Below are 20310 nucleotides of genomic sequence, written 5' to 3' on the forward strand. Positions count from 1 at the left end.
TTGTAGACCTGGATCTTGGAGATCACGATGAATAAAGACATGCCAAACAATTGTCCAAAGGAGGCACTTGCATACCAAATCCTATACTGGATCTCTTTATCAATGGACACTCTGTGAGAGAGGTGGCTACTGAGGTAGGAAAAGTGCTCAACTACCTGTAGGGTCTTTCCCTCAATGGTAATTTGGGGAGGGGGATTGCATTCATGGCCTGGGGCAGGCTGTTAGAACACTTTAGTCTTCTTGATGTTGAGAGAGAGACCCAAAATTCAGGAGGCTTCTCTGAAGATATCCAGTACTACCTGGAGGTTTTCCTCACTATGCAAGGATGATACAATCCTTGGTGAAGGTCAAGGATGGTTGTTCTGAGTACTTTGGCCTTTTAGAGAAAATGTCCCAGGTAGAAAAACCCTCCATCCCTTTGGTACTCGGTGTCCATTCCAGAAGGAAGGTGGTCCTTAATGAGAACCAGGATAATTGTCAAAAAATGGAGAAAAGGGTTGCGATGATGACTCATCTTTGCTTGACATCAGTTTGGATAAGAAATTGATCTGTCTCCAATCTGTTACAAAGAACGGTCACAGTTGTCTGATCATGGAGAAGCCTCAGGAACTTAATATACCTTTTGGGACATTCAAATCTGGCCAGTACTTTTCACAAGGCTTTGCAATTGATGGAATCAAAGACCTTAGTAAGGTCAATGAAGGCCATATACAAGTCCTGATGGTTGTTCCAGATACATTTCTTGGATCTGGTGAGCAACAAAGATCATGTCAATTTTCCCATAGGATGGTCTGAAAATACACTGAGATTCCAGCAGGACTTCCTCAGCAAAAGGTAAAATATGTTTCAGGAGGATGCAGGAGAAAATTTTCCCAGCTGTGGAAAGGAGTGTGATACCTCAACAGTTCCCACACAGACTTATCTCCTTTCTTGAAGATAGTCATGATGTTGGTATTCCTTAGGTCAATGAGAATGTTGTCGTTGTTCCAGATTTGCAGAATAAATTTGTAACATTTCCAAACCAGTTCTTTGCCACCAAACTTACAGATTTCAGCAGGTATGCCATCTGATCCAGTAGCCTTGTTGTTCTTGGTTTCCTTGATGGCACACCACACTCCTTCTATGATAGGAGGGTTGGTGAGGGATCCCCTTTCAGGGTTTTGGGGGATGAACTCAATGGTGGTATCCATTATGGTCAACTCACAGTTCAGGAATGCCTCAAAGAGCTCTTTCCATCTAGCTTAGATAGATTTGTCATCTTTGAGGAGCGCCGAGCCATCCTGCAATCACAGAAAAGTAGGACTGTGGGAAGTTGGGCCATGGATGGCTTTCATTGCCTGGCAAAAGTTATGTATGTCTTGGTTGACAGCATAGAACTGGATCTCTTTGGCTTTATCTTGCCACCACTGATTTTTGATTTTCTGGACACTACTTTGAGCTTCAGCTTTGAGGAACTGATGCATCTCCTTCTGTTTAGATAAGGTGTCATCTTGCCAAGCAGAATAAGCCTTTCTCTTCCAGTAAAGGAAGGCTTGGATCTCTGTGTCACTCTCATCAAAGCAGTCTTGGTGTTGACAGATGGTATAGCCAATGGATTCAGCACAGGCCATATGGATGGTGGTCTTAAACCCCTTCCAGAGTTCTTAAATATTACCTTCATTTGCAGACAGGGCAGAGAGCTTTTCATGGAAACACTGTTGGAGATCCTTACAGACCTTTTGATGTTGACAGTTCTTCACATTGCTTTTGGCTGTTTTTGGTGTTTTGGAGCAAACCAAATGTTCATAATAGACCTGATAAGACTATATTCTGTCCAGCAGTCATCAATTCCCTGCATGGGTTGTGTGATATAGACATGCATTCAATCATGAGCCCTAACAGTAACATAGTCAAGGAGGTGCCAGTGCTTAAAGTGAAAGTGTCTCCAGGTGATCTTGTTTTTGTCATTCTGTCTGAAGATGGTGTTCATGATGACAATACCATGCTCTGTGCATTGGCTCAGGAGAAAGATAATGTTGGAGTTGGCTTTCACTATTCCTTCCTTCCCAGGGATGCCACTCGAGTGTTCCAGGTCGTGTCTGACTGGTGTTGAAATAAAAGGAACATTATAAGCAGGTGATGGATATATGATATTGATAGAGGATAATCTGTGCTGTTTGGTCCAGAGTTGATGTGGTCTTTGAGAGTAGGAGGGCACAGCTGGCATCAGGGTCCATTGCAAGGTCTGGTAGTTTGGTGAGAATAGGTACTGTATTGCTGAAGAGATGTCACTGGGGGGCCTGCTGTAAGCCAGGACAGCCTTGTCCCACAAGGCTTCCTTGAGATGGCCCGGATTTTTTTAGGAAGTGTTGGAGGTCATTACTGATGTATCCACAGTGTGCAAGATGAGGGTTGTAGGTGACAACCGGAGGGATTCTCATTTGTATTTGTATTACTGTAGGTCAGAGCAGGGTCCAAGTCTGGCTCTTCTGATCTGAGCTGTGGTTTTGGAATTGTATTGTAAGTGCAGGAATCTTTGCTCTGGACACCTAAGGTGTACATCCCGATTGATGGGATCGGAGCAGACGTAGTTGTAATGCAGAGCTTGACTTTAGATGGTGATGTGCTTAGGATAAAAGCTGGTGGTCTGAAGATAGCTGTGGCAGTTGAGTGGTTTCTGATAAAATATGGTGAAGTGACCATTGCAATATTTCACAGTGGTGTCCAAGAAATATATAGCTTGTGTGGAATATTCAAAAGTTCCTCTACACTTTACACTTCGGCTGCTATTAATGTGTTAATCATGACATAAATAGCAAGGGATACCCAGGTACCCAATTTAAGGTGTCATAAAATGGCAAATCAGCCATAAAAAGTTCTAGGTATAATGTAGAACATTTTTTGGATAGTGTGTGTATCATGTAAAATTGAACATGTGGCATGTCTACATGTAGGCTCTCCAGGTCTGATGTCCAACAATTAACTGGTTGTTGGCATCAGCCTTGAACAGCTCCAGTTTCCAACCTGTGTGCCAATAACAGGTACCAACCCCCAGGGCAGTCAGGTTCTTCAGCTGGGCCTGGGACTGCTCTGTGGGGACAGGTTGGGGAGAGGGAGGGGAAGGGGAAGCTGAAACTCCTGGCAGGTGGAGCCAAAGGGCCAGAGCTGCTGGGTGTAAGGTTTAAAGTCCTAGTTGGGGGGAAGCCCTTTCACTTTTCCCACCAGGGCTTAGAATCGTTTGGTTGTCGGCCCCAGCCCAGATAGCTCTGTGTCTTGAACCAGATTTGGGCCTGCCCAGGCCAGGGCCAAAATCAGCTGTTAGTTGACCTGGACGTTCCTGGTAAACCTGATCTGTTACTGTCAGGGGTTGGGACCGATAGTCAGCTGATTGTTGGCCCCAGCCCCAGGACAGTCCTGCGTCATGCTGAGATGTGGGCATCCAACTTTCAGCTTGCTGGTGTAGGGGATCATGATCCCTAGATCCCCCTGCACTAGCAAATAGAATGGGCAAGATTGCGGTCTGATCCCTGATTCTACAATCTCACCATTCTATGATCCATGCATGTGTGGCATAGCAGGAGGTGCAGTTGCTGGGACTGTGGATCAGATCCCATGGCGCTTTTAACCTGACTATGTGCCAGAGGTCCAGGAGTTAGTTTGATCAAGTTAAGAAGAATGGGCCATAAGTAGTTTTACAGATAGCAAAAAATAATGTAAATGTGCTGTTTAAAATAAAGCTTTCCTCACTGTTTATTTCTTCTAATCCAGCTTTTTATTTAAAAAGAAAAGCAGCGCAAGTGATAGTTTGTGAATTGAGAGTAACATTTTCATTTAAGTTTTGTAGTTAAATTCTCTTTAAACATAACGTTAAAAATTGTTTGCCCAAATTATATTTCAAATTGTTTGCCCAAGTTATATTTCAAAAACAAAGATTCCAATTGTGTGTGTCAGCAGCAGGCTATTTTAACTAATACAATTAATTGGCAAAAACTTAACAAGTAAAATATGTTGTCTCAAATGCAGGAACTCCTGTATTGTCCCTATCTAACATTTTTAACTTGTACTACTTAACATATGACTCTCTGTTTTTTTTAGTATGGGATGCAGCTATATCAGAATTACATGCACCCGTATCAAGGCAGAAGTGGCTTCAATTCTCTGAATATATCTCCTACGGTATGTACTGAAATAACTCACTGAGTTAATTTACTTTAATACAGTGGTGGAAGTGTCTGTTTCAAGTACCTGATCCTGAAAACATTTGTGCCCATGCTTAATTTAAAAGCCTATGCGTGCTTGTTGTCTTTATGAACTGTAGTCAGGTTCCTCCCGTTATACTGCAGCCAGAAGTGGAGGCAGTTATTTTTGGTTTCTTCTCCAGCTTTCCCTTCTGTTTTGATATCAAGGTGAGCATTGTTCAGTGGAGAGGCTAACCTTAAAGCTTAATCAATACCAGTATTAAGTAATGTACCATTTATACAAAATTGTGACACTGGTAAAATCAGTGCATCAGGCGGTCCTGAATAAAGACAAAAATAAATATTCAAATTGAGACTGAATATGCAAATCATTTTTAGTATATGATGCAGTTAAATTTTGCAGAGTCCTGAATAATTCACAGTGATCTGAACCACATATCCTACACTTTCCTATAGCTGTGCATCTTACTTTGTTCTTGTTTGAAAAATTATTAGCAGGCTTTAATTCATTGACTAGATTCTTGGCTCAGAATATCACCCCAGGATCAGAAATCACTTAGTAACAATTTATCTAGTAATTACTGTGAACGTGTGTCACAGACCCATCTGTGAGATTACCCAGAGCCTCGAGTTTCTTCCTGCTGTCCTGCTGCTTGTACCAAGGAACAGACCAAGGTTTGCCCTGAAATAATTCCTCATCTTCACGAGCCTTAGCTCCACTGCCCTTATATCTGACCTCAGGGCTGCAGCAGGGGAATGTCTGCAGCTCTAAGTGGATTCTCCTTGTGCTGTGAAAGAAATTTTGGGTCTCCCTTTTGGTAGAATGAGTTAGCCTGGATTATCACTTGGCCAGAGATCACTCTTTACTATAGTAAAGAGACAAAACAACAAAAGGGCTTATTATATAGAAAAAAAGGATTCCATAAGAAGAACTTAGCACAAGCTTGCAAGTGAAACAGAAAAACCAGGAAAGTTTTGTACCCTCTCATCAGACTATCATCTAATCCTTCAGAAATCAGCTTTCCCGCTGATCCTGCCAGCCCTGGCTGTGGGGAACTGGACTTCTCCAAAGCCCAGGAAAATCTAAAGACCGCAGCCACCTCACAGGTAGCCCTTAAAATATCTCCAATCCAGTCCCCTCTCCCTTTCATCAGCAAAGTCCCAATTCCTCATGAGTCCCAGAATTTTCTGGAAATTTATTTCTTGCTAGGGACCCTTAGCATTCCTCTACCTAATGGGCTATTTTACTTACAGCTTTGTAGTTGTTTTTCCGACTACAAGCAGACAAAAACTTGGGTGACTCTTCTATCAGTGGCCCCTTCTCTTTATGATTGGGAGTAGTAGTTGTCCTCGTCCCGGAACACAATGGCAACAGATATTTAATGGTTTCACTGGCAACAGATATTTAATGGTTTCACTAAGGATGCATTCCTCATTTCGTTTCGCTAAACCATGTTCAAAATCATAAAGGTTATCTACAGTGTAACATAATCCATACAGAGATGAAAGCGACATACGCTGATGTAGCATAACATGGGTTTTTTCAACAAGACTCCACATACATACCAGCACTTCAAACCCGAGAAAAAACTGTATGACACTCCATGACTTGGTGGGGTTTGTGACTATGTTGTTTGCAGGAGCCCCTTCCATCTGTTAGCGTTGACTGCTGACATGCTATGTATTTTTGAGCACTCTTCCATTTCTTTCTGTTTCTGTTCAAGAAATGTAGGTGTGGTTGTAACTAAAGAAGGAAGGAAACTTTTTAAGGCAAGAGATTTTTTTATTAGTAGGCTTTAATTGCACAGGGAAATTTTCTTTTGTTTTCATGTCCCTTCAATTTACAGAAAGGTAGCTGTTTTCATTTATTTCTATCTCGGTGCCTAGTGCCTGGAATAGTGTTTGGGATAGAGTTTTTAGTATCTTTGAGTCTTTCTTGTACATAAATCCATATTTACTCCAGAACTGGAAATGTCGATAACCATTATTTTCCTGTTTACAAACCTGACCTATAAATATTTTTACAAGAATTGGCACCTAGTGTGCTACTGTGTCAGTGCTGTTTCATAACAGCCAGGAATTGAATAGAAAACACTCAAGCAGATCTTACAAGCGTGCAAATTAACATTATGGAGTCTCCCTTAGCAGATCTGTAGAAAGTTTAGAAGTTTAGGTTGTGGACCCTATTGTAAATGTACATGCTTCAACTACTTATCAGTATTGGAAGAATTCAAATGGTGGTGTATAAAAAAACAAACCCAAAAACCAAAGAGTCCCACCTTATTTTCCTTTCTGACCAAGCCTTAAAATTCAGGTCAAAATAACTAGAACTGTGAATGTTGTTGCCTAAATCAAAGTAAGTTTTCTTATAGAACAATTTTAAAAAATGACTGCTTCAACTATACTACTTCCTGTGAGAATCACAGCTTTAAAACATGTGCGTGGGTGGGGGGGGGGAGGTCAGGGGTGCGTGGTAAGGAAAAAACATTGAATTCTTTTTTCTTCATTGCAGAGAAGTTTTTCAGAAAATTCTCTAGTCGCAATGGACTTTTCTGGACGCAGAAGCAGAGTTATAGAAAATCCAACAGAAGCACTTTCTGTTGCGGTTGAAGAAGGGTTAGCATGGCGGGTATGACGACTTTCATTTTTTGAAAGCATTTCATCTATTATTGCTTAAAAAAAAAAGCTTGAAACCATGTTTTGTTTTCTTTTCAACTCAGAGAAAAGGGTGTTTACGACTCAATGCACACGGTAGCCCTTCTGCCTCTCAAACTGCCACACCAAATATTGGTATGTGTGAATTAATGTGCAGCCCCAGGAGAGATACAGTGATGTGTGTGATATAACAATATTGTGAAAACAAAGATCATTAAACATTTATTATTTCTCCAGCTATACACAGATCACAGCCATGGTTTCACCATAAGATCTCAAGGGATGAAGCTCAGCGACTTATTTTGCAGCAAGGGCTTATAGATGGGTAGGTGGATTTACTTTACTTTCTGGGACATGGTTACGATCAGAAAAGTACCCATAGGAATAGCACTTGTGAACTCAAGAGTTATCTGCATAATGGAAATAAACATGCTCATTGTGTTGTGTTGGCAATGAGCTGAATTCTGGTTTTGCTTTAGGAATGAAATAGCCACCTCAGACTTTCACCCTCTAGTTGGATGGACTGCTGCTCAGAAAAAATCAGCGGGTGCTCTTTATTGGCACAGTAGCTTCTGTGCGCACTGCCCATTGCATGATCAGAACCAAAACCCTGACTCTGGTATCTCTTACTCATAGTAGCATGATGTCAGAGAATACCTCTTAGCTTTCATGTGCAGTGTTAAGTTTGTTAAGGCTAGGATTCTGAAAATACATTTTGGCTTGCGAAGTGAGCAGAAATGACATGGAAGTCATTGCTAGTAAGTACATTCTTGAACTTTAGGATGCTTTGCTCTTCCAATGATAATTGCTAATTTCAAAGCTAGAATTTTTTGCTATATTTTAAATATTTTCTCAGAAAAATTACCAAGCTAGTGTATAACTTATTTCATATTTTTTCCAACCTTTATATTTTATCACTTCCAAATTTTCTGTCTTGCACACTGTGGCAATTTTTGTTTGAGTTTTGTTTGAGTTTAGGTCTTCCTCAGTTCCATAAATATCCTGGTTAATTTCCCCCTCCCCGCTCTTGATATTGTATTAGCTGGTCCTCCAGATAGGAGCCATTACTATTCACTGAACCCATTACATTGGGCCTCCACTTGAAATCCTTTTACTTTGATTAGCCTAGTGATGCTGGAATGCTTTTTTCTATATCTGTCAAAAAAAGGCTGTGCAAAATAGTCATCTCAGGGAATTGAAAATATTTCAACTGTGGTGCTCTGAACCTCAACCAGCCCTAAAAACAAGAACCCTTACCTCCCCACTTTTAATTCTCTTTTCCACAATGATATTCCAGTTCGTTTAAGAAAGGGAAATCTGATTTGTATTACTGCACCTATCGGGTAGTGTTTCTGAAGTATTCCCATCTCTAGGGCTCATAATACTGTTCCATAGTCAGTTGAAAGAACCAAAATACACAGTCCATTTTTAAAAGCAAAAACAAATAAAAGCCATTGAACAAGAGCACACAATCTGGGAAAGTCAGTACCTCGCTAACGTTATATATATAATGCTAGTTAGTATATGATACTACTGGGTCTACACAGAAATGTCCACTGTGGTTTGTTGGAATTGATTTTGTTAAATAGGCTGTGAATTGAATTGACAGAACTGAATTGAATTGAATTGAAAATTTATATATGTAAGATGGTGACAGCATAGATATGCCTACCCAAATGGCAAAGAAAATAGTAGTAATAATTGGCACAAAAGTCTTTTGTAGATACATATATTACAAAATGCAACAAATGTTTCTTTTCTTTTTTTGGTGGGCTGAAAGAACTAATTCTTTCAGAATAAATTTTGGACAAGATTGATGAGATTTTCTGTCTGTATTGGACAAAAATCTGCATTATTTGTTCAAAGCCTTTACTAATAGGTACCATTTAAAAGGGGGTAGAGGGTCAACTCCAAGGCATTAGGCCTGCTATGCGATACAAACAGATTATGGGCTTGTGGACTAAAATGGGCTCATTCTGGTTTATAAAAGAGAGACCTAAAAGTGCTTGTAGGTAAAGGAATTGCAGGAGACTAGTAATAATTCTATCATTTGAAAAACCAGCTGAACCTAATTGCAGATAGTAACAATTTTTAAGCATTTGAAAGAAATGTTGCTTTGTTTTGGATCTGCAATACGTTTTAGTAACAATATCGTCTTTAATGAGGGGCAGAAGTTTATACTGCCAGATTGTGACATTGATATTTGATCTTCAGTAGCTATTTAAAGGCTTTTAAATTGATAAATGGCTGACAGCTAGGATAGAACAGTGGTAGGCTTCTTTTGGGTGGATGGCATAATATCATGGACAAAGAGGCCAGGTCAAAGTGCAACTATTCAAGCAGGCAGCATCTTGCAAATCTAGGGTTATTTGGACTGTGACACCTGAATTAAGTGCAGGAATTAATGTTTTAAAATAGAAGAGTACACAGTAAAGAAAAGAATAAGCACTACAAACTCCTAAAACTTCCACAATAAAAGTTTTGGATTTGAAGAAATCATGACCCAGAAGTGGATAATGCATGGGAAATATAGAAACAAGTTTAGAAAGTGATTTAACAAATTAAAAAAAGACTACTGTAATAAAGAATGGGGCCCAAAGAACAGAAACAAAGATGAAATGAGCAGACCTTACAATGGATTTTAAAACAAACCAGTGAATGTGAACATCTTAGCTAAATGAGTCCTGATTCACAAAGACACATGATGGTGAGCTGTTTTAATTGGAGCAGCTGTCCAGCAGCCACTCTAACTCCACTCCTACCACCTCCTAGCATGTATATAGGCAGTTTGTGTTGCCCATGCATTCTTTAGAAGTCTTGCTCCTGTTGCAGTAGTTCTGCATCATTCTTTTCTGGTACCACCATCACTTCAGGGCTCTCCCCTGAGTCTTCCCGCCTGCTGTTCTGGAGTCTCCCTCCCAACGCTCCCACTTTCTCCAGGAAACCTCTCATCATTCTGCCTCTCTGGGCCAGAACTCAGGGTTGACGTTTTTCTTCCCTCCTAAAACATTTCCAAGGATTCTGCCTTTCCCCTGAGTTTACTACTGGACTTGGGAACCACAAAAATTGCCTGGTGGCTTGTAGGTTTGCCACCATCCCTCTTCCCTCCTGCAGCCCCACTTCAGGGGCATTCCATTCACTCCCCACTCTTTGTTTTAGAGACAGAAGCAATGTCTGCTTTGGCTTTCATGTGCAGATCATCCTGTTCAGTAGCCTCTGCAGTGCTCTTGGGCTTCCTTCTCTAAGCTGCCTATTTTAAATCTTGGCTAAACTTATTATAGAGTTGTTCAAGAGTAGTAATGCCCAGAACTACATCCATATCCTCCATCTCCATTTGCTACTTATTCTACTTATCTACTTATTCACAAAGTCATTCAATTTGTTCATAGTTTTAGTATAACTAGCACCCTCCCATTTTCAAATAATCTGGAATCTCTTGTGGTAGGTCTTGAGAGTGACCTCTGGAAGGTGCGTAACACAGCTTTTCCTAAAGGACTGCAATCTGAAGATTCTTCAACCTTCAGCAAATTCAAGACAGGCAGGAAGTTACATTTATAATATGGGCTTCTTGAAAATCCAGTAGGTGGCATGTTACAGACTGTGCTAGAGAGGGAGTACAAGACATGGTGATGATTAATTTGGACATTAATACTTCTTGGGCTAGAAACTTATTATGGAAACTTGCAAAATGTTGCACTCAAACAATACAAAAGTTTGTCTTTTTTTCCAGGCCAGTTTGCCCATGTTAACATTTGAAATATACCAGGGGGTGACTGCTCTGAAATCTTCCTTGTTTGGTCTTGGAAAGGGTGAAGAGGTGATACTTAGACCACTAGATGGTGTGGGAGAGCTTACTAAAAGAGTTTGAATATGTTTAAAACATTGGGTCATTACTTTTGCTTGGTGTGTGTCTAAAGTGGCCAGTAATTAGGTTTTCCATTTATAATAAACTGATGAGGGTTCTGGATTAATTTGGTGAATTTTCATATGCATTTTATTGGAAGTGTTAATGTTCAGGGATGCCAGATGACATAGCCTCACTTTTTAATGCTATTTTAAAAGTATAGTAGAATCCAGATTACTCATATCTAGGTAGATCGCATCTTGTTTAATTTGCAGCAGGTAGCTGAAGTGAGAACTAACTATTCATCTATTTGCTATGGCTTTTACTTCAAAGGGTGTGACTTTTCTGATCAGCTGGAGCTCAGCAGTGACTCTTCGGAGCTGATTGGAGAAGCTGTGTCCTTTGAAACAACACCCCTAGCAAACAAATTCAGCTTCAGCGTGTCTGCTCAGCTATTTGCTACAACCCTTGTGGGTTTGTGAGCGCTTATCTTTGTAGAATTAAGGCAAGAAGGTGTTCTCTTAGCTCTCGCCCTGCTTTTCTTCATACTCCTGAAATGTTTTCCCCTGCCTGTATTTGTTTGGAATGAGAGAGATGAGGTGGTGGGGGAGGGAGAATAGATCCAGGGTCGAGCTTCCAGCTGTCCTTGTCCTTGCACATGGATAGGATAGATAAGTAGCTAGTTCTTATCCTGTTGGAGATGAAAGAGGCTTCTCAGCCATGTTCTCTGGGGAATGAGTTCTCCAATCATTTCTTTCCTTTTCCCTTTCTTTATCCTCCCACAGTTTTCTTGCTTTTAGTTTTGTATGGCCTATTCACTTCCTATTGTTCCCTTGGTAAGTACAAACATTCAAAAAGCTGGAGCCTGAATTGATTCAATCTTTGTGAGTTAGTCTAACCTGCTTAGATTTAACTGGTAAGTAAGTGAATAGACACTCATTTTTGATTCCAGAAATACAGACGCACACCTGCAGTGGCTCAGGCCGGAAGCTGGGGGGGGGGCACTACAGCGAGCCCTTCCTTCCCTTCCACAGTGGCGGAGGGAAGCTAAGATGAGGGAGGGGGCATGGCCAGGCCCCAACAGGCCTTGGTCTGATTGAGTAGGGGTTTAAACCCCGACATGGCTTGCAGGGACCCCAGCCAGGGTGTGCTGGTAAAGCGGAGTGGGGGGGAAAGGAAGCAGCCCTTGCCAGGCATTTTTTTGAGGGGGGAGGGGGCATGGCCAGACCCCAGCTGGCACTGAAGGGTCAAGCAGGGACAGCATGGCCAGACCCCCTGCTTCTGGTCCCATGGCAGGGGAGGAAGAGGAGGAGGAGGAGAGCCTTGCCCACCACAGTGGCTTCCTGACAGCCTAGCCTAGCCTGGGTGCAGGGAGCTGGGCTGATGTATTGGTGCACCTCTAGACAGAACTTTTGTGTCCTCAGCACATACTGCAGCTCCAGGGCTGAGGATTAACTGAATCAGTGAAGATAGTGGCAGTCTCTTTTTGGCCTCCATCCTTTCTCCATAAAAGATCTTCTTTTTAGCATTATAGCAGAAACCTTCCAACTGCAGTATTCAGGAAAACAGCTGTCACCTAAAACTGCCCAGAAAATCCCAGAATAGGGTGCAGCTAAGATGGTCTTATTTGAGCTCTGCCATAAAGCTAATAGACTGCAGCTTAATCCTAACTAGGAGATTTTACTGCTATGTAGATCTTAGTATTTATATATATTTGACAGCTATAAAACCAATATAGTTCTGTAAACTTTCCATTAAGATGACCATTAATTTTGCAAATGGGCATATGTTCCTGCTGTCTTATATCCAGTATTAGCAACATATGTGGGTTGGGATCTCCAGAGGACCTCTGGATTTAGTTACCCAAACCCTAAGGAAGTCAGTGGGAGGAGAGTATGTAACACAATTAAATTATTTTGCTTGGGCTGAAGTACTTTTTAAGGCAAATTGGCATATGTCACTCTACTGGTGATTGGTGCCTTTCTGTTAAAAATATGAGCTTTTACAGTGCAATCCAGATTTCCTATGTAAAAAACCATGACCGTCAGTTGTTGGTACTTTAATCCTGTATAATTTATGGCTTGGGCAGCTGTCAAGATCTAAGACAAAACTTCATAAAAAAGTATAAACTCTTAGATATGCTTTTCTGTCTGAAGATACACACCTTGACATTGACATCCGTAGCTGTTTAAGTTAACAGCTACAGTATCAGTCATTCTGTAGATTTATATTTTTTTTCACAAAAAAGACCATGTTTGAAGTGTAATAAAATGGAGAGGGATAATACATTAAAGCTTGTAGATCAGTGATCCAATCTCAAAGTAATAATGATTACTTTTTAATATAAATTTTAGGTACAAAATTGTTTAAATGAATGATTTTGCTGTTTGTTTATATTATGTTTTACAATGATTTTCCATAGTTTTTGGTCTAAATCTACCCAAAAAGAACTACATTTGACATGAGCTTGCTTTGAAAATGTGTAATTTCTCTTCCTAGGGTTTTTTTGGTACGGGATAGCCAAAGTAATCCCAAAGCATTTGTATTGTCATTGAGCCATGGATTAAAAATAAAGCACTTTCAAATTGTACACGTAAGTAACACTTCTTAATTACGTATATATTATTGAAAAGACATAATATTAATGAAAAGACATCATCTTAATTGGGTATATACTTGAAAAAAATACTGTTTGCTGATACATGATAAATACTGGTACTGTATTATTAGATGCATTAAAAATTAATATATAGCACCAAACATTTTTGGAGTTTTCCCATTTGGTTGTAACTTTTGGCAGATATTGTTTAGTTTCTGTCTGAGCTCTCCTAACACAAAAACAAGTCTGTTTTTCAGATGTAACAGAAGCAGCCCTTATAGCACAAAAATAATACTGCAGTACTCCAACAGAACACACACAACTTTTTGTTTTCCTTTTTGTTTGATGAATCTCCTTTGGTTAGAAACTTGTGGCACACATGTTAATATTTCCTCCATACATGGTGCTTTCACACAGGGCCCAATAGTTTTCTTTCTGGACCTTGTCTCCTGCTTTCTGTTACTGTTCTTCCATGTACCAGGGCCAGTACATTGCATAGGGATGCTCAGTTTTCATCTGTGGGGATTTGCATTTTTTGGTAAAATTGATTGCATCTTTTTTTTTAGTCCAGTTACCTGTGTTTAGCTTTGAATTGCCAAGTTAATTTACTCGAGTATGGTCACATTTCTATTGACTTTTCATTGAAAATGGTTTCTCAAGCATAAGCATTAGATGGCTATATGGTTATCCCATCCATTATATACTGACTGCGGAGGCAATTTAAAAATACCTGTATTTTATTTCCTTCAGGTTTTCTGCTCACACATGCTGGCATTGTCTGATTTAACCCTAGCTATCTGCCTTTGCTCCTTCCCCTTCTCTCTCCACTAAAGAGTCTCCTCTGTAGTCTGTTTTCTACCCGTCTTCTCAGTTATAATTAGCCTCCTCCAGTCGCTGTTTTCAAGGTATTCTTCAAATCCTAGATAGAATTGACGGACTGAGAGATTTCTCCAGATGCTGTCCTTCCTTACTTGCTGACCAGTCAGAGGTTTCAGTGGTTCTAGGGAGAAACTTCAAAGGCCCATCATTTTTTACATCTGTGTTCTTGAAGTCAGTGTCACAGAAGCCTCCCCTTTTGCTGTAGAATAGAGCTGAAACAGTATAGTAGATTTCAGGAAATCTTGTTTAGTATTTGAATAAGAGTCTATAACCCCATAATTTTTTTTTCTGAACCATCCATACCTCCTAATACAGCAAGGTTGAGAAAGAAGTGCCTGCAGTTTTGCCTAGATAGAGCTGCCAAAATGCTGGCCTGCAGCTTGCATTTGACATTCAAGAGGTTAAATTACAGTTCATTGGGCTTGTTAGTATGAATGCCAGACCTGCTACTTTGGAATGGCTTTGGAACCCAGAAATACTCAATCCTCACACTCCTTTGCCTGTTGCCAGATCTAGGATCTTTAGTCACCACTAGTGGCATAAATCAGTGGCAGGGGGAAAGGAGGACAAATGGCAGTGGCGTTTACCCGCAGGCTTCCAGAGCTACTCCAACATGGCAACCATGGCAGCTGCACTGACAAACTGTCACCTTGGGACCAGAGATTGGTAGTCTAGCCTGCCAGGAGCCCTGCAGTTTGGATCCACCCCATAGGGCCAAGCAAGTTAGACAGCCCTGGCTTAGATGCATGTAGTACAAGGATCTCTGGCTCAAAGATTCCAGAGACAGCCTAGCCCCAGAGTCCTTTGCTCTGTCAGCATCAGAGTTCTTACGGGATTACATTATGTTTCCTGCAGTATGAATCCCTAAGGATAGAGCAATAGCATCTTCATTATCTCTAGTTGTTACCTGTCTGTTCCTTAGGTCATATGCCAAATGGCCTTTTGATGTCCATGCAAATTCCTCCAGGAACATAGACCTAGTTTCTTTAATAGTAGCTGCGGCTGGAAGATCCTGGTATCCTCTTCTAAAAATTCCCCTTCCCTCTGACCCAGATAAGACCATCTTTTTCCTTTCAATCCAGTCACTGCTAACACTCCTCAGTAGATTGCTTTTTCAAATGAAGCACTACAAAATTACAAGCGATACTCTTCAGTCACATAGCTGTTGAAGTCCTGCAGTGGGATCTTTGGTGAAGGAAAAAGAAATATCTGCTTTGTATCATTCACAGTCCACAGACACAGGTCATCTTGTGCTTGGGGAAGATCTGGAAGACCTTCTCATACTCATTGATATAATTTTGGAGAACGAGGAATGCTTGTCTACATCACTTTGATCCAAACAGAGCCCCAAAAAGGAAAAGTAAGAAAAGGCAATGCAATTTTATCATATGTGAGAATCATTAGGAAAAATAGTGTAATGAGAACAGTTTAATCTAGAGAGAGAGAGAGAGCGTACCAGGAAATGGAAGAGAACCTCATTAAAATTGTAACGGGCCCAATAGGACAGTGTTCTAAAATTATCATCAGTTCCAAATATTGATTTTTTTTTTTTCCTTACACCTACACTAAAAGTGCTGTTTTTACTGGAGGATATTGATCCCAGTGGACAGTGGTGGCAATGAAAGACTCTGTTGAAAGTTCTCTTAAACATGTGTTTATTTTAATCCTGAAGGATGCCATGTCAAATTGCCTGACTGGCTGTATGCTACACTTCTGTCCAAAAAGAATCTGAAAAGCATTGATAAATAGAATTTAAAAATATTTTAAATAATTGCTGAGCCAGTTTCTCCATTCATTAAATGCATAGGAAGAAGGATGACGTTTTATATATTTTGGTTTACAAACAGGGATTAATAATCATAGAAAAGAGAGGTCTTTTGAACATCAAGATATATTGTCCTTTCAGGCTATTTCTTTACCTCACCTCTTTCTAGGAATTAGAAACTCAAAAAATTCTTTGATACCATTAACCCAGTTTCTGCTGATCAGGTAGGTCAGAGGGCCCTGACAGACGTGAAAAAGGTACTGTATCGGAAGAGGAAGTGCATTAGTTTGACCTGGCTCCCCAGCATCTGTATCAATTGGACACTTCAGCAGGACTTTTTGGTGCTTTTGTCTAAAGCTCGTTAAATCAGCTATTAGATAAAACAGCCAAAAAGCCCTGTTGAAGCACATGATCTATACAAACGTTGGGCGAGCCAGGTCAAACTAACGCAATGCCTCTTCTGGGCATGTGCTATGGTTAATGCAGGGGTGTGCTGAGCTGAAAGTAAAAGACTGTTTGTTTTCACATCTGAGCAGCCAGAGATTTTAATACAGATGCTTTAGTCCAACAAAGGACTTGGAGAGTTTTGCCAAGCTTAAGATAAGTTGAATTTAAATCTGTTTAAATACTTCTGGGAGTCTTGCCTGCATACCCAAGAAAATGTACTGAAGATGTCCTTTATTTATAGTGTTAGGGTGATGTTGTAGTTGTGATGGTCCAGGAATTACTGGTATACAACAGGCAAGGGTTTCTTAGGTTGATATTTTCTTCTGGACCAACTCCATAGTTTGGATAGAGTTAGACAAGCTTTCAAATGCAAAACATTCTTCATTAGTTCTGAGGAGAGAAAGCTTCAATTTAGAGAGTAGTATTTCTCTAATTTCAGCCATGTTTCAGTCTAACTTCTCCAGAATTGGAAGTTGGAATAGAATATTGTCTAAGACCATTTCTTAGATGGGTATCACTATGAAAATGTTAGAGCACCTTACCATAATACAAAATATAATAAATCCTTTGTAGCAATACCAATTAATCACTGTTTTATCTATTGTTTTGTTTCTGTTTTGGGGTATGGGCTTTTTTTTTGTATTTTTTACAAGGTTAATAGCTATTTTTGTTTCCAGGTTGAGATACTGAAGTAAAAGTATAGCTATCCTCAGACATTCATCTTCTGTTGAAGGTACCATCAGTCAGAATAGCAGCCCTAATGACTTGTAAAATATGTTATGCTCTGAACAGTGTGGACCATACAAGTTCCTTATTAGCCTGCAAAAACCTTCATGGTTCTCTTCAGAAAATTGTTTGTCATTGTGCAGTTCAGTTCAAGGCAAATATAGATTTGAAACTATTAACAAAAACCATGTCAAAACTTAATTTTCAGTCAACAGATATCTCCAGTTTCAGCCCTGGGAATGCTTTCAGGCTGTTGGCAGAATAGATGAATTATAGTTCATCTTCATACCTCTTGATCAAAAAGAAAGTATTTTCAAGCCCCACATTTCCACCCTGCTTTCCCCCCTACACACACACACACACACACACACACACACACACACACACACACACACACACACACACTTTCTAAACTCCCAAAGTGTGCCTGGGACTGGTGAAAATCTGAAAATAAGGAGCTTACACCAACTGAGGTGCTGCAAGAACACCTCAGGAATGCCACAGTGCAGCGTGGTAGCAGCCAGGTAAAACTGCCCTGCCTGCTCCTGTTGCATGAAGACTTGAATCAATGTGGGACAGTCCTACCCACACGCTTTCCTTTCCAGGAAAAGTGTAGAAGGGCCTGGAATGGCAGTACAAGGCAGCTCCCACCTGCTTCAGGCTCATCAGAGATCCCTAATGAAGCACTACCTTGCACAGGTGCCACAGCCTTTCCCAAGCATATGGGGCACTTTTACCTGGAGGCAGCAGAACCAGTTGAGAAGCACTGGAGTAAGATAAGGCAACACCAACAGTGGTTCTTAACAGCAGGTGCCACTACACTAAAAAAAGTGGTGGAGGGGTGCCCTAATCCTGAAAAGGTTGAAAACCACTGGATTAGACATTTCCCACAGACTTAGTACAATGGGTTGGAAAGTGCCAGACCCATTGTGTTTATGGTGAAATTAAGATTTTAGGTATGCAGTAAGTCACAACATGCCATGCATCCAACCAATTTATGCCATGATGAAACAGCAAATCTGCTACAAAGGTGTTCTACATGTAATGATGCCTGCTTTTTGTCAGCATCAGGACTGGGACAGGTCTGGGACCCAGGCCTGCCCAGCCCAGTCTTCAGAGATTGGACTGGGGGAGCCCCAAGTCTTGAACTGGATCCGGGGCTGCCTCAGGCGATGCCAACAATCATTTGCAATCATTATGCCCCATTCCAGAAATGAAACATCCTATCTGGCACAGACAAATGTATGACTTTTGGAGATGAGGCATAATGTTTCGTAGATCCAAATCATTATATTAATGTCTGCCAGGGGCCAAAGTCACAACCAGAACAAGACTTGTTATGAAAAAAGTTTGCTACAGGTAAGAAAGCTAATTGTACTTACTTCCAGAGGATGGTTATATTTTCCCCATGCAATAGCATGCTTTCACTATTTTAGGATGTTCTTTTGTGCACTGTTTTCCATTACCCTTAAATTGTCTTTTTTCCTGCTTTCATTAACTGATTGATATTTCAGTTAATGTGTTAGTATCAGGAAGCTTCAGTCATTTGGAATAAAAATCTGAGCATATTCCATTAGGCAAAGTTACTATAGCTTCAAAATTAATTGTGTGATACAAAGTGTGGGAATGTTCATTTTTAATCATTTCAAATTGGAAATGGTGACCATAAAGAATGGAAAGTCAATCAAAGTAATCTTGCTGTGGATATTTTCCAGTTGGCCTTCCCAGCCCATGCACTTACTCTTCTACTCTAGGCAAAGGGAGCCAGAGCAGCAGGATTCTTTTCTCTCTCCGTTTCTCTTCCTCCTGCACAGAAGAATGTATTTCTAAGCTGTCATGGTTCTGGTAAAAAGCAGTAGGAAAGTTTCTGCCTGACAGCGTCCTCTGTATCTTTTCCTTTTTACTAGTCACTTCTGAATTTCCTATGAATGAACATTACTTTTATCCTCTTATCTCACAAACAATGCATCACAGAGAAGTGTGATTATCTAAACAAAGAATGTATCAAATGGCCTTATTTCATTAAATATTGGTAATGTGCATAATCTGAATTTCTGATAAATGCTATAGCTTATGATCACTTTGGTTTCCTTCTTTGCAGTTGGAAGATGATGGGAAGCAATTCTATACGCTGGATGATGGCCATACCAGATTTACAGATCTTATCCAGCTAGTGGAGTTTTACCAGCTCAATAAGGGAGTACTGCCTTGCAAGTTAAAACACTATTGTGCTCAAATTGCTCTTTAACCAAAGCATCAGTTGATTCACCAACAGATGAAAAGAAGAGGGAGATGCTAGAATGTATTCCCCCCCCAGGGCAAATATTTTGGTGCAAGGTGAAAAAGTCTTTACACTGAAATGTTTGTAAATTTTAGCTGCAAGGGAAACCTCATATGCTTCATAGCTAAGTACTTTGGATTGTAATTATCCATCACAGGATAACTTTCAGTAAACGGTGAATTTAAGAACAAAGGTATAATTGTATAGTGTAGCAGCCTTGGAATTCTCCTTTTGAATGACAACAAAAACTATTTTAAATATTGTGTAACTTTATTTACAAAAATAATATTGAAGGGTGCCTCGGTGGTGGTAGCTTTCAAAATTATTAAATGCTTTTGGAAATGTTTCGCACAGAATTTCTATTCAACTGGTTGGGATCTGACACACTTTGGGTGAAAAAAGTAGAAGTTGGATTGCACGTAACTTGTAAATAAAATAAAAACTATTTTACCTTATATTTTTGAATGCTACTTTGGCTTTATCACATTCAAAACTAAAATTATTCTGAATTAATCAATTAAAATAACTTGGAATATATTAACTGACTGGATCAGTTGTTTTACAAATATTACTATAACTGGCACAATAGCATTCTAGATTTTTCTCCTTGTGACCATCATTGTGTGTTTAGAGCTAGTGTGTCATTTTTTGGGTGGAGGAGGGGTGATGCATATGAACTATGCCAACCTGGTAATATATATTATGTTGTGTGGATAAAATCTCTACTTACACACATTGATTACTCCAGGATCATGATTTGAAATTGGTATTTAGGATGGAGAAGAGAATTCTGCATGCTATCAAATTAGTAATTTTTTTAGATGAAAGTCTCAGACAGTTGGCTATAATTAGCATAATGCTTACAATTAGAAAGCAGCTAGTTCAAATCGGTCCCTTTCCAAAAGACCTTTTATTGGCCATTTAGCATCTACAGCT

At 40.0% G+C, this 20310-nt stretch overlaps 1 protein-coding gene across 3 annotated transcripts in view; it reads left to right on the forward strand.

The window, feature by feature from the left end:
• The window catches only part of GRB14 (growth factor receptor bound protein 14), a 137672-nt gene extending 117843 nt beyond the window's left edge, over positions 1–19829 (forward strand). For all 3 annotated transcript variants that reach the window (XM_090045599.1, XM_090045600.1, XM_090045601.1), the window contains 6 exons: positions 4075–4155; positions 6691–6807; positions 6899–6968; positions 7071–7158; positions 13177–13270; positions 19195–19829. In XM_090045599.1, the coding sequence (XP_089901725.1) occupies positions 4075–4155; positions 6691–6807; positions 6899–6968; positions 7071–7158; positions 13177–13270; positions 19195–19341 (597 nt within the window). In that variant the 3' untranslated portion in view covers positions 19342–19829. The remainder of the gene's footprint in view (positions 1–4074; positions 4156–6690; positions 6808–6898; positions 6969–7070; positions 7159–13176; positions 13271–19194) is intronic.
• The last annotated feature ends 481 nt before the right edge of the window (positions 19830–20310 follow it).

This window comes from Crocodylus siamensis, chromosome 4 (assembly GCF_052110815.1).
Source record: "Crocodylus siamensis isolate JL-2025a chromosome 4, ASM5211081v1, whole genome shotgun sequence".
NCBI classification, from domain to species: Eukaryota; Metazoa; Chordata; order Crocodylia; family Crocodylidae; genus Crocodylus; species Crocodylus siamensis.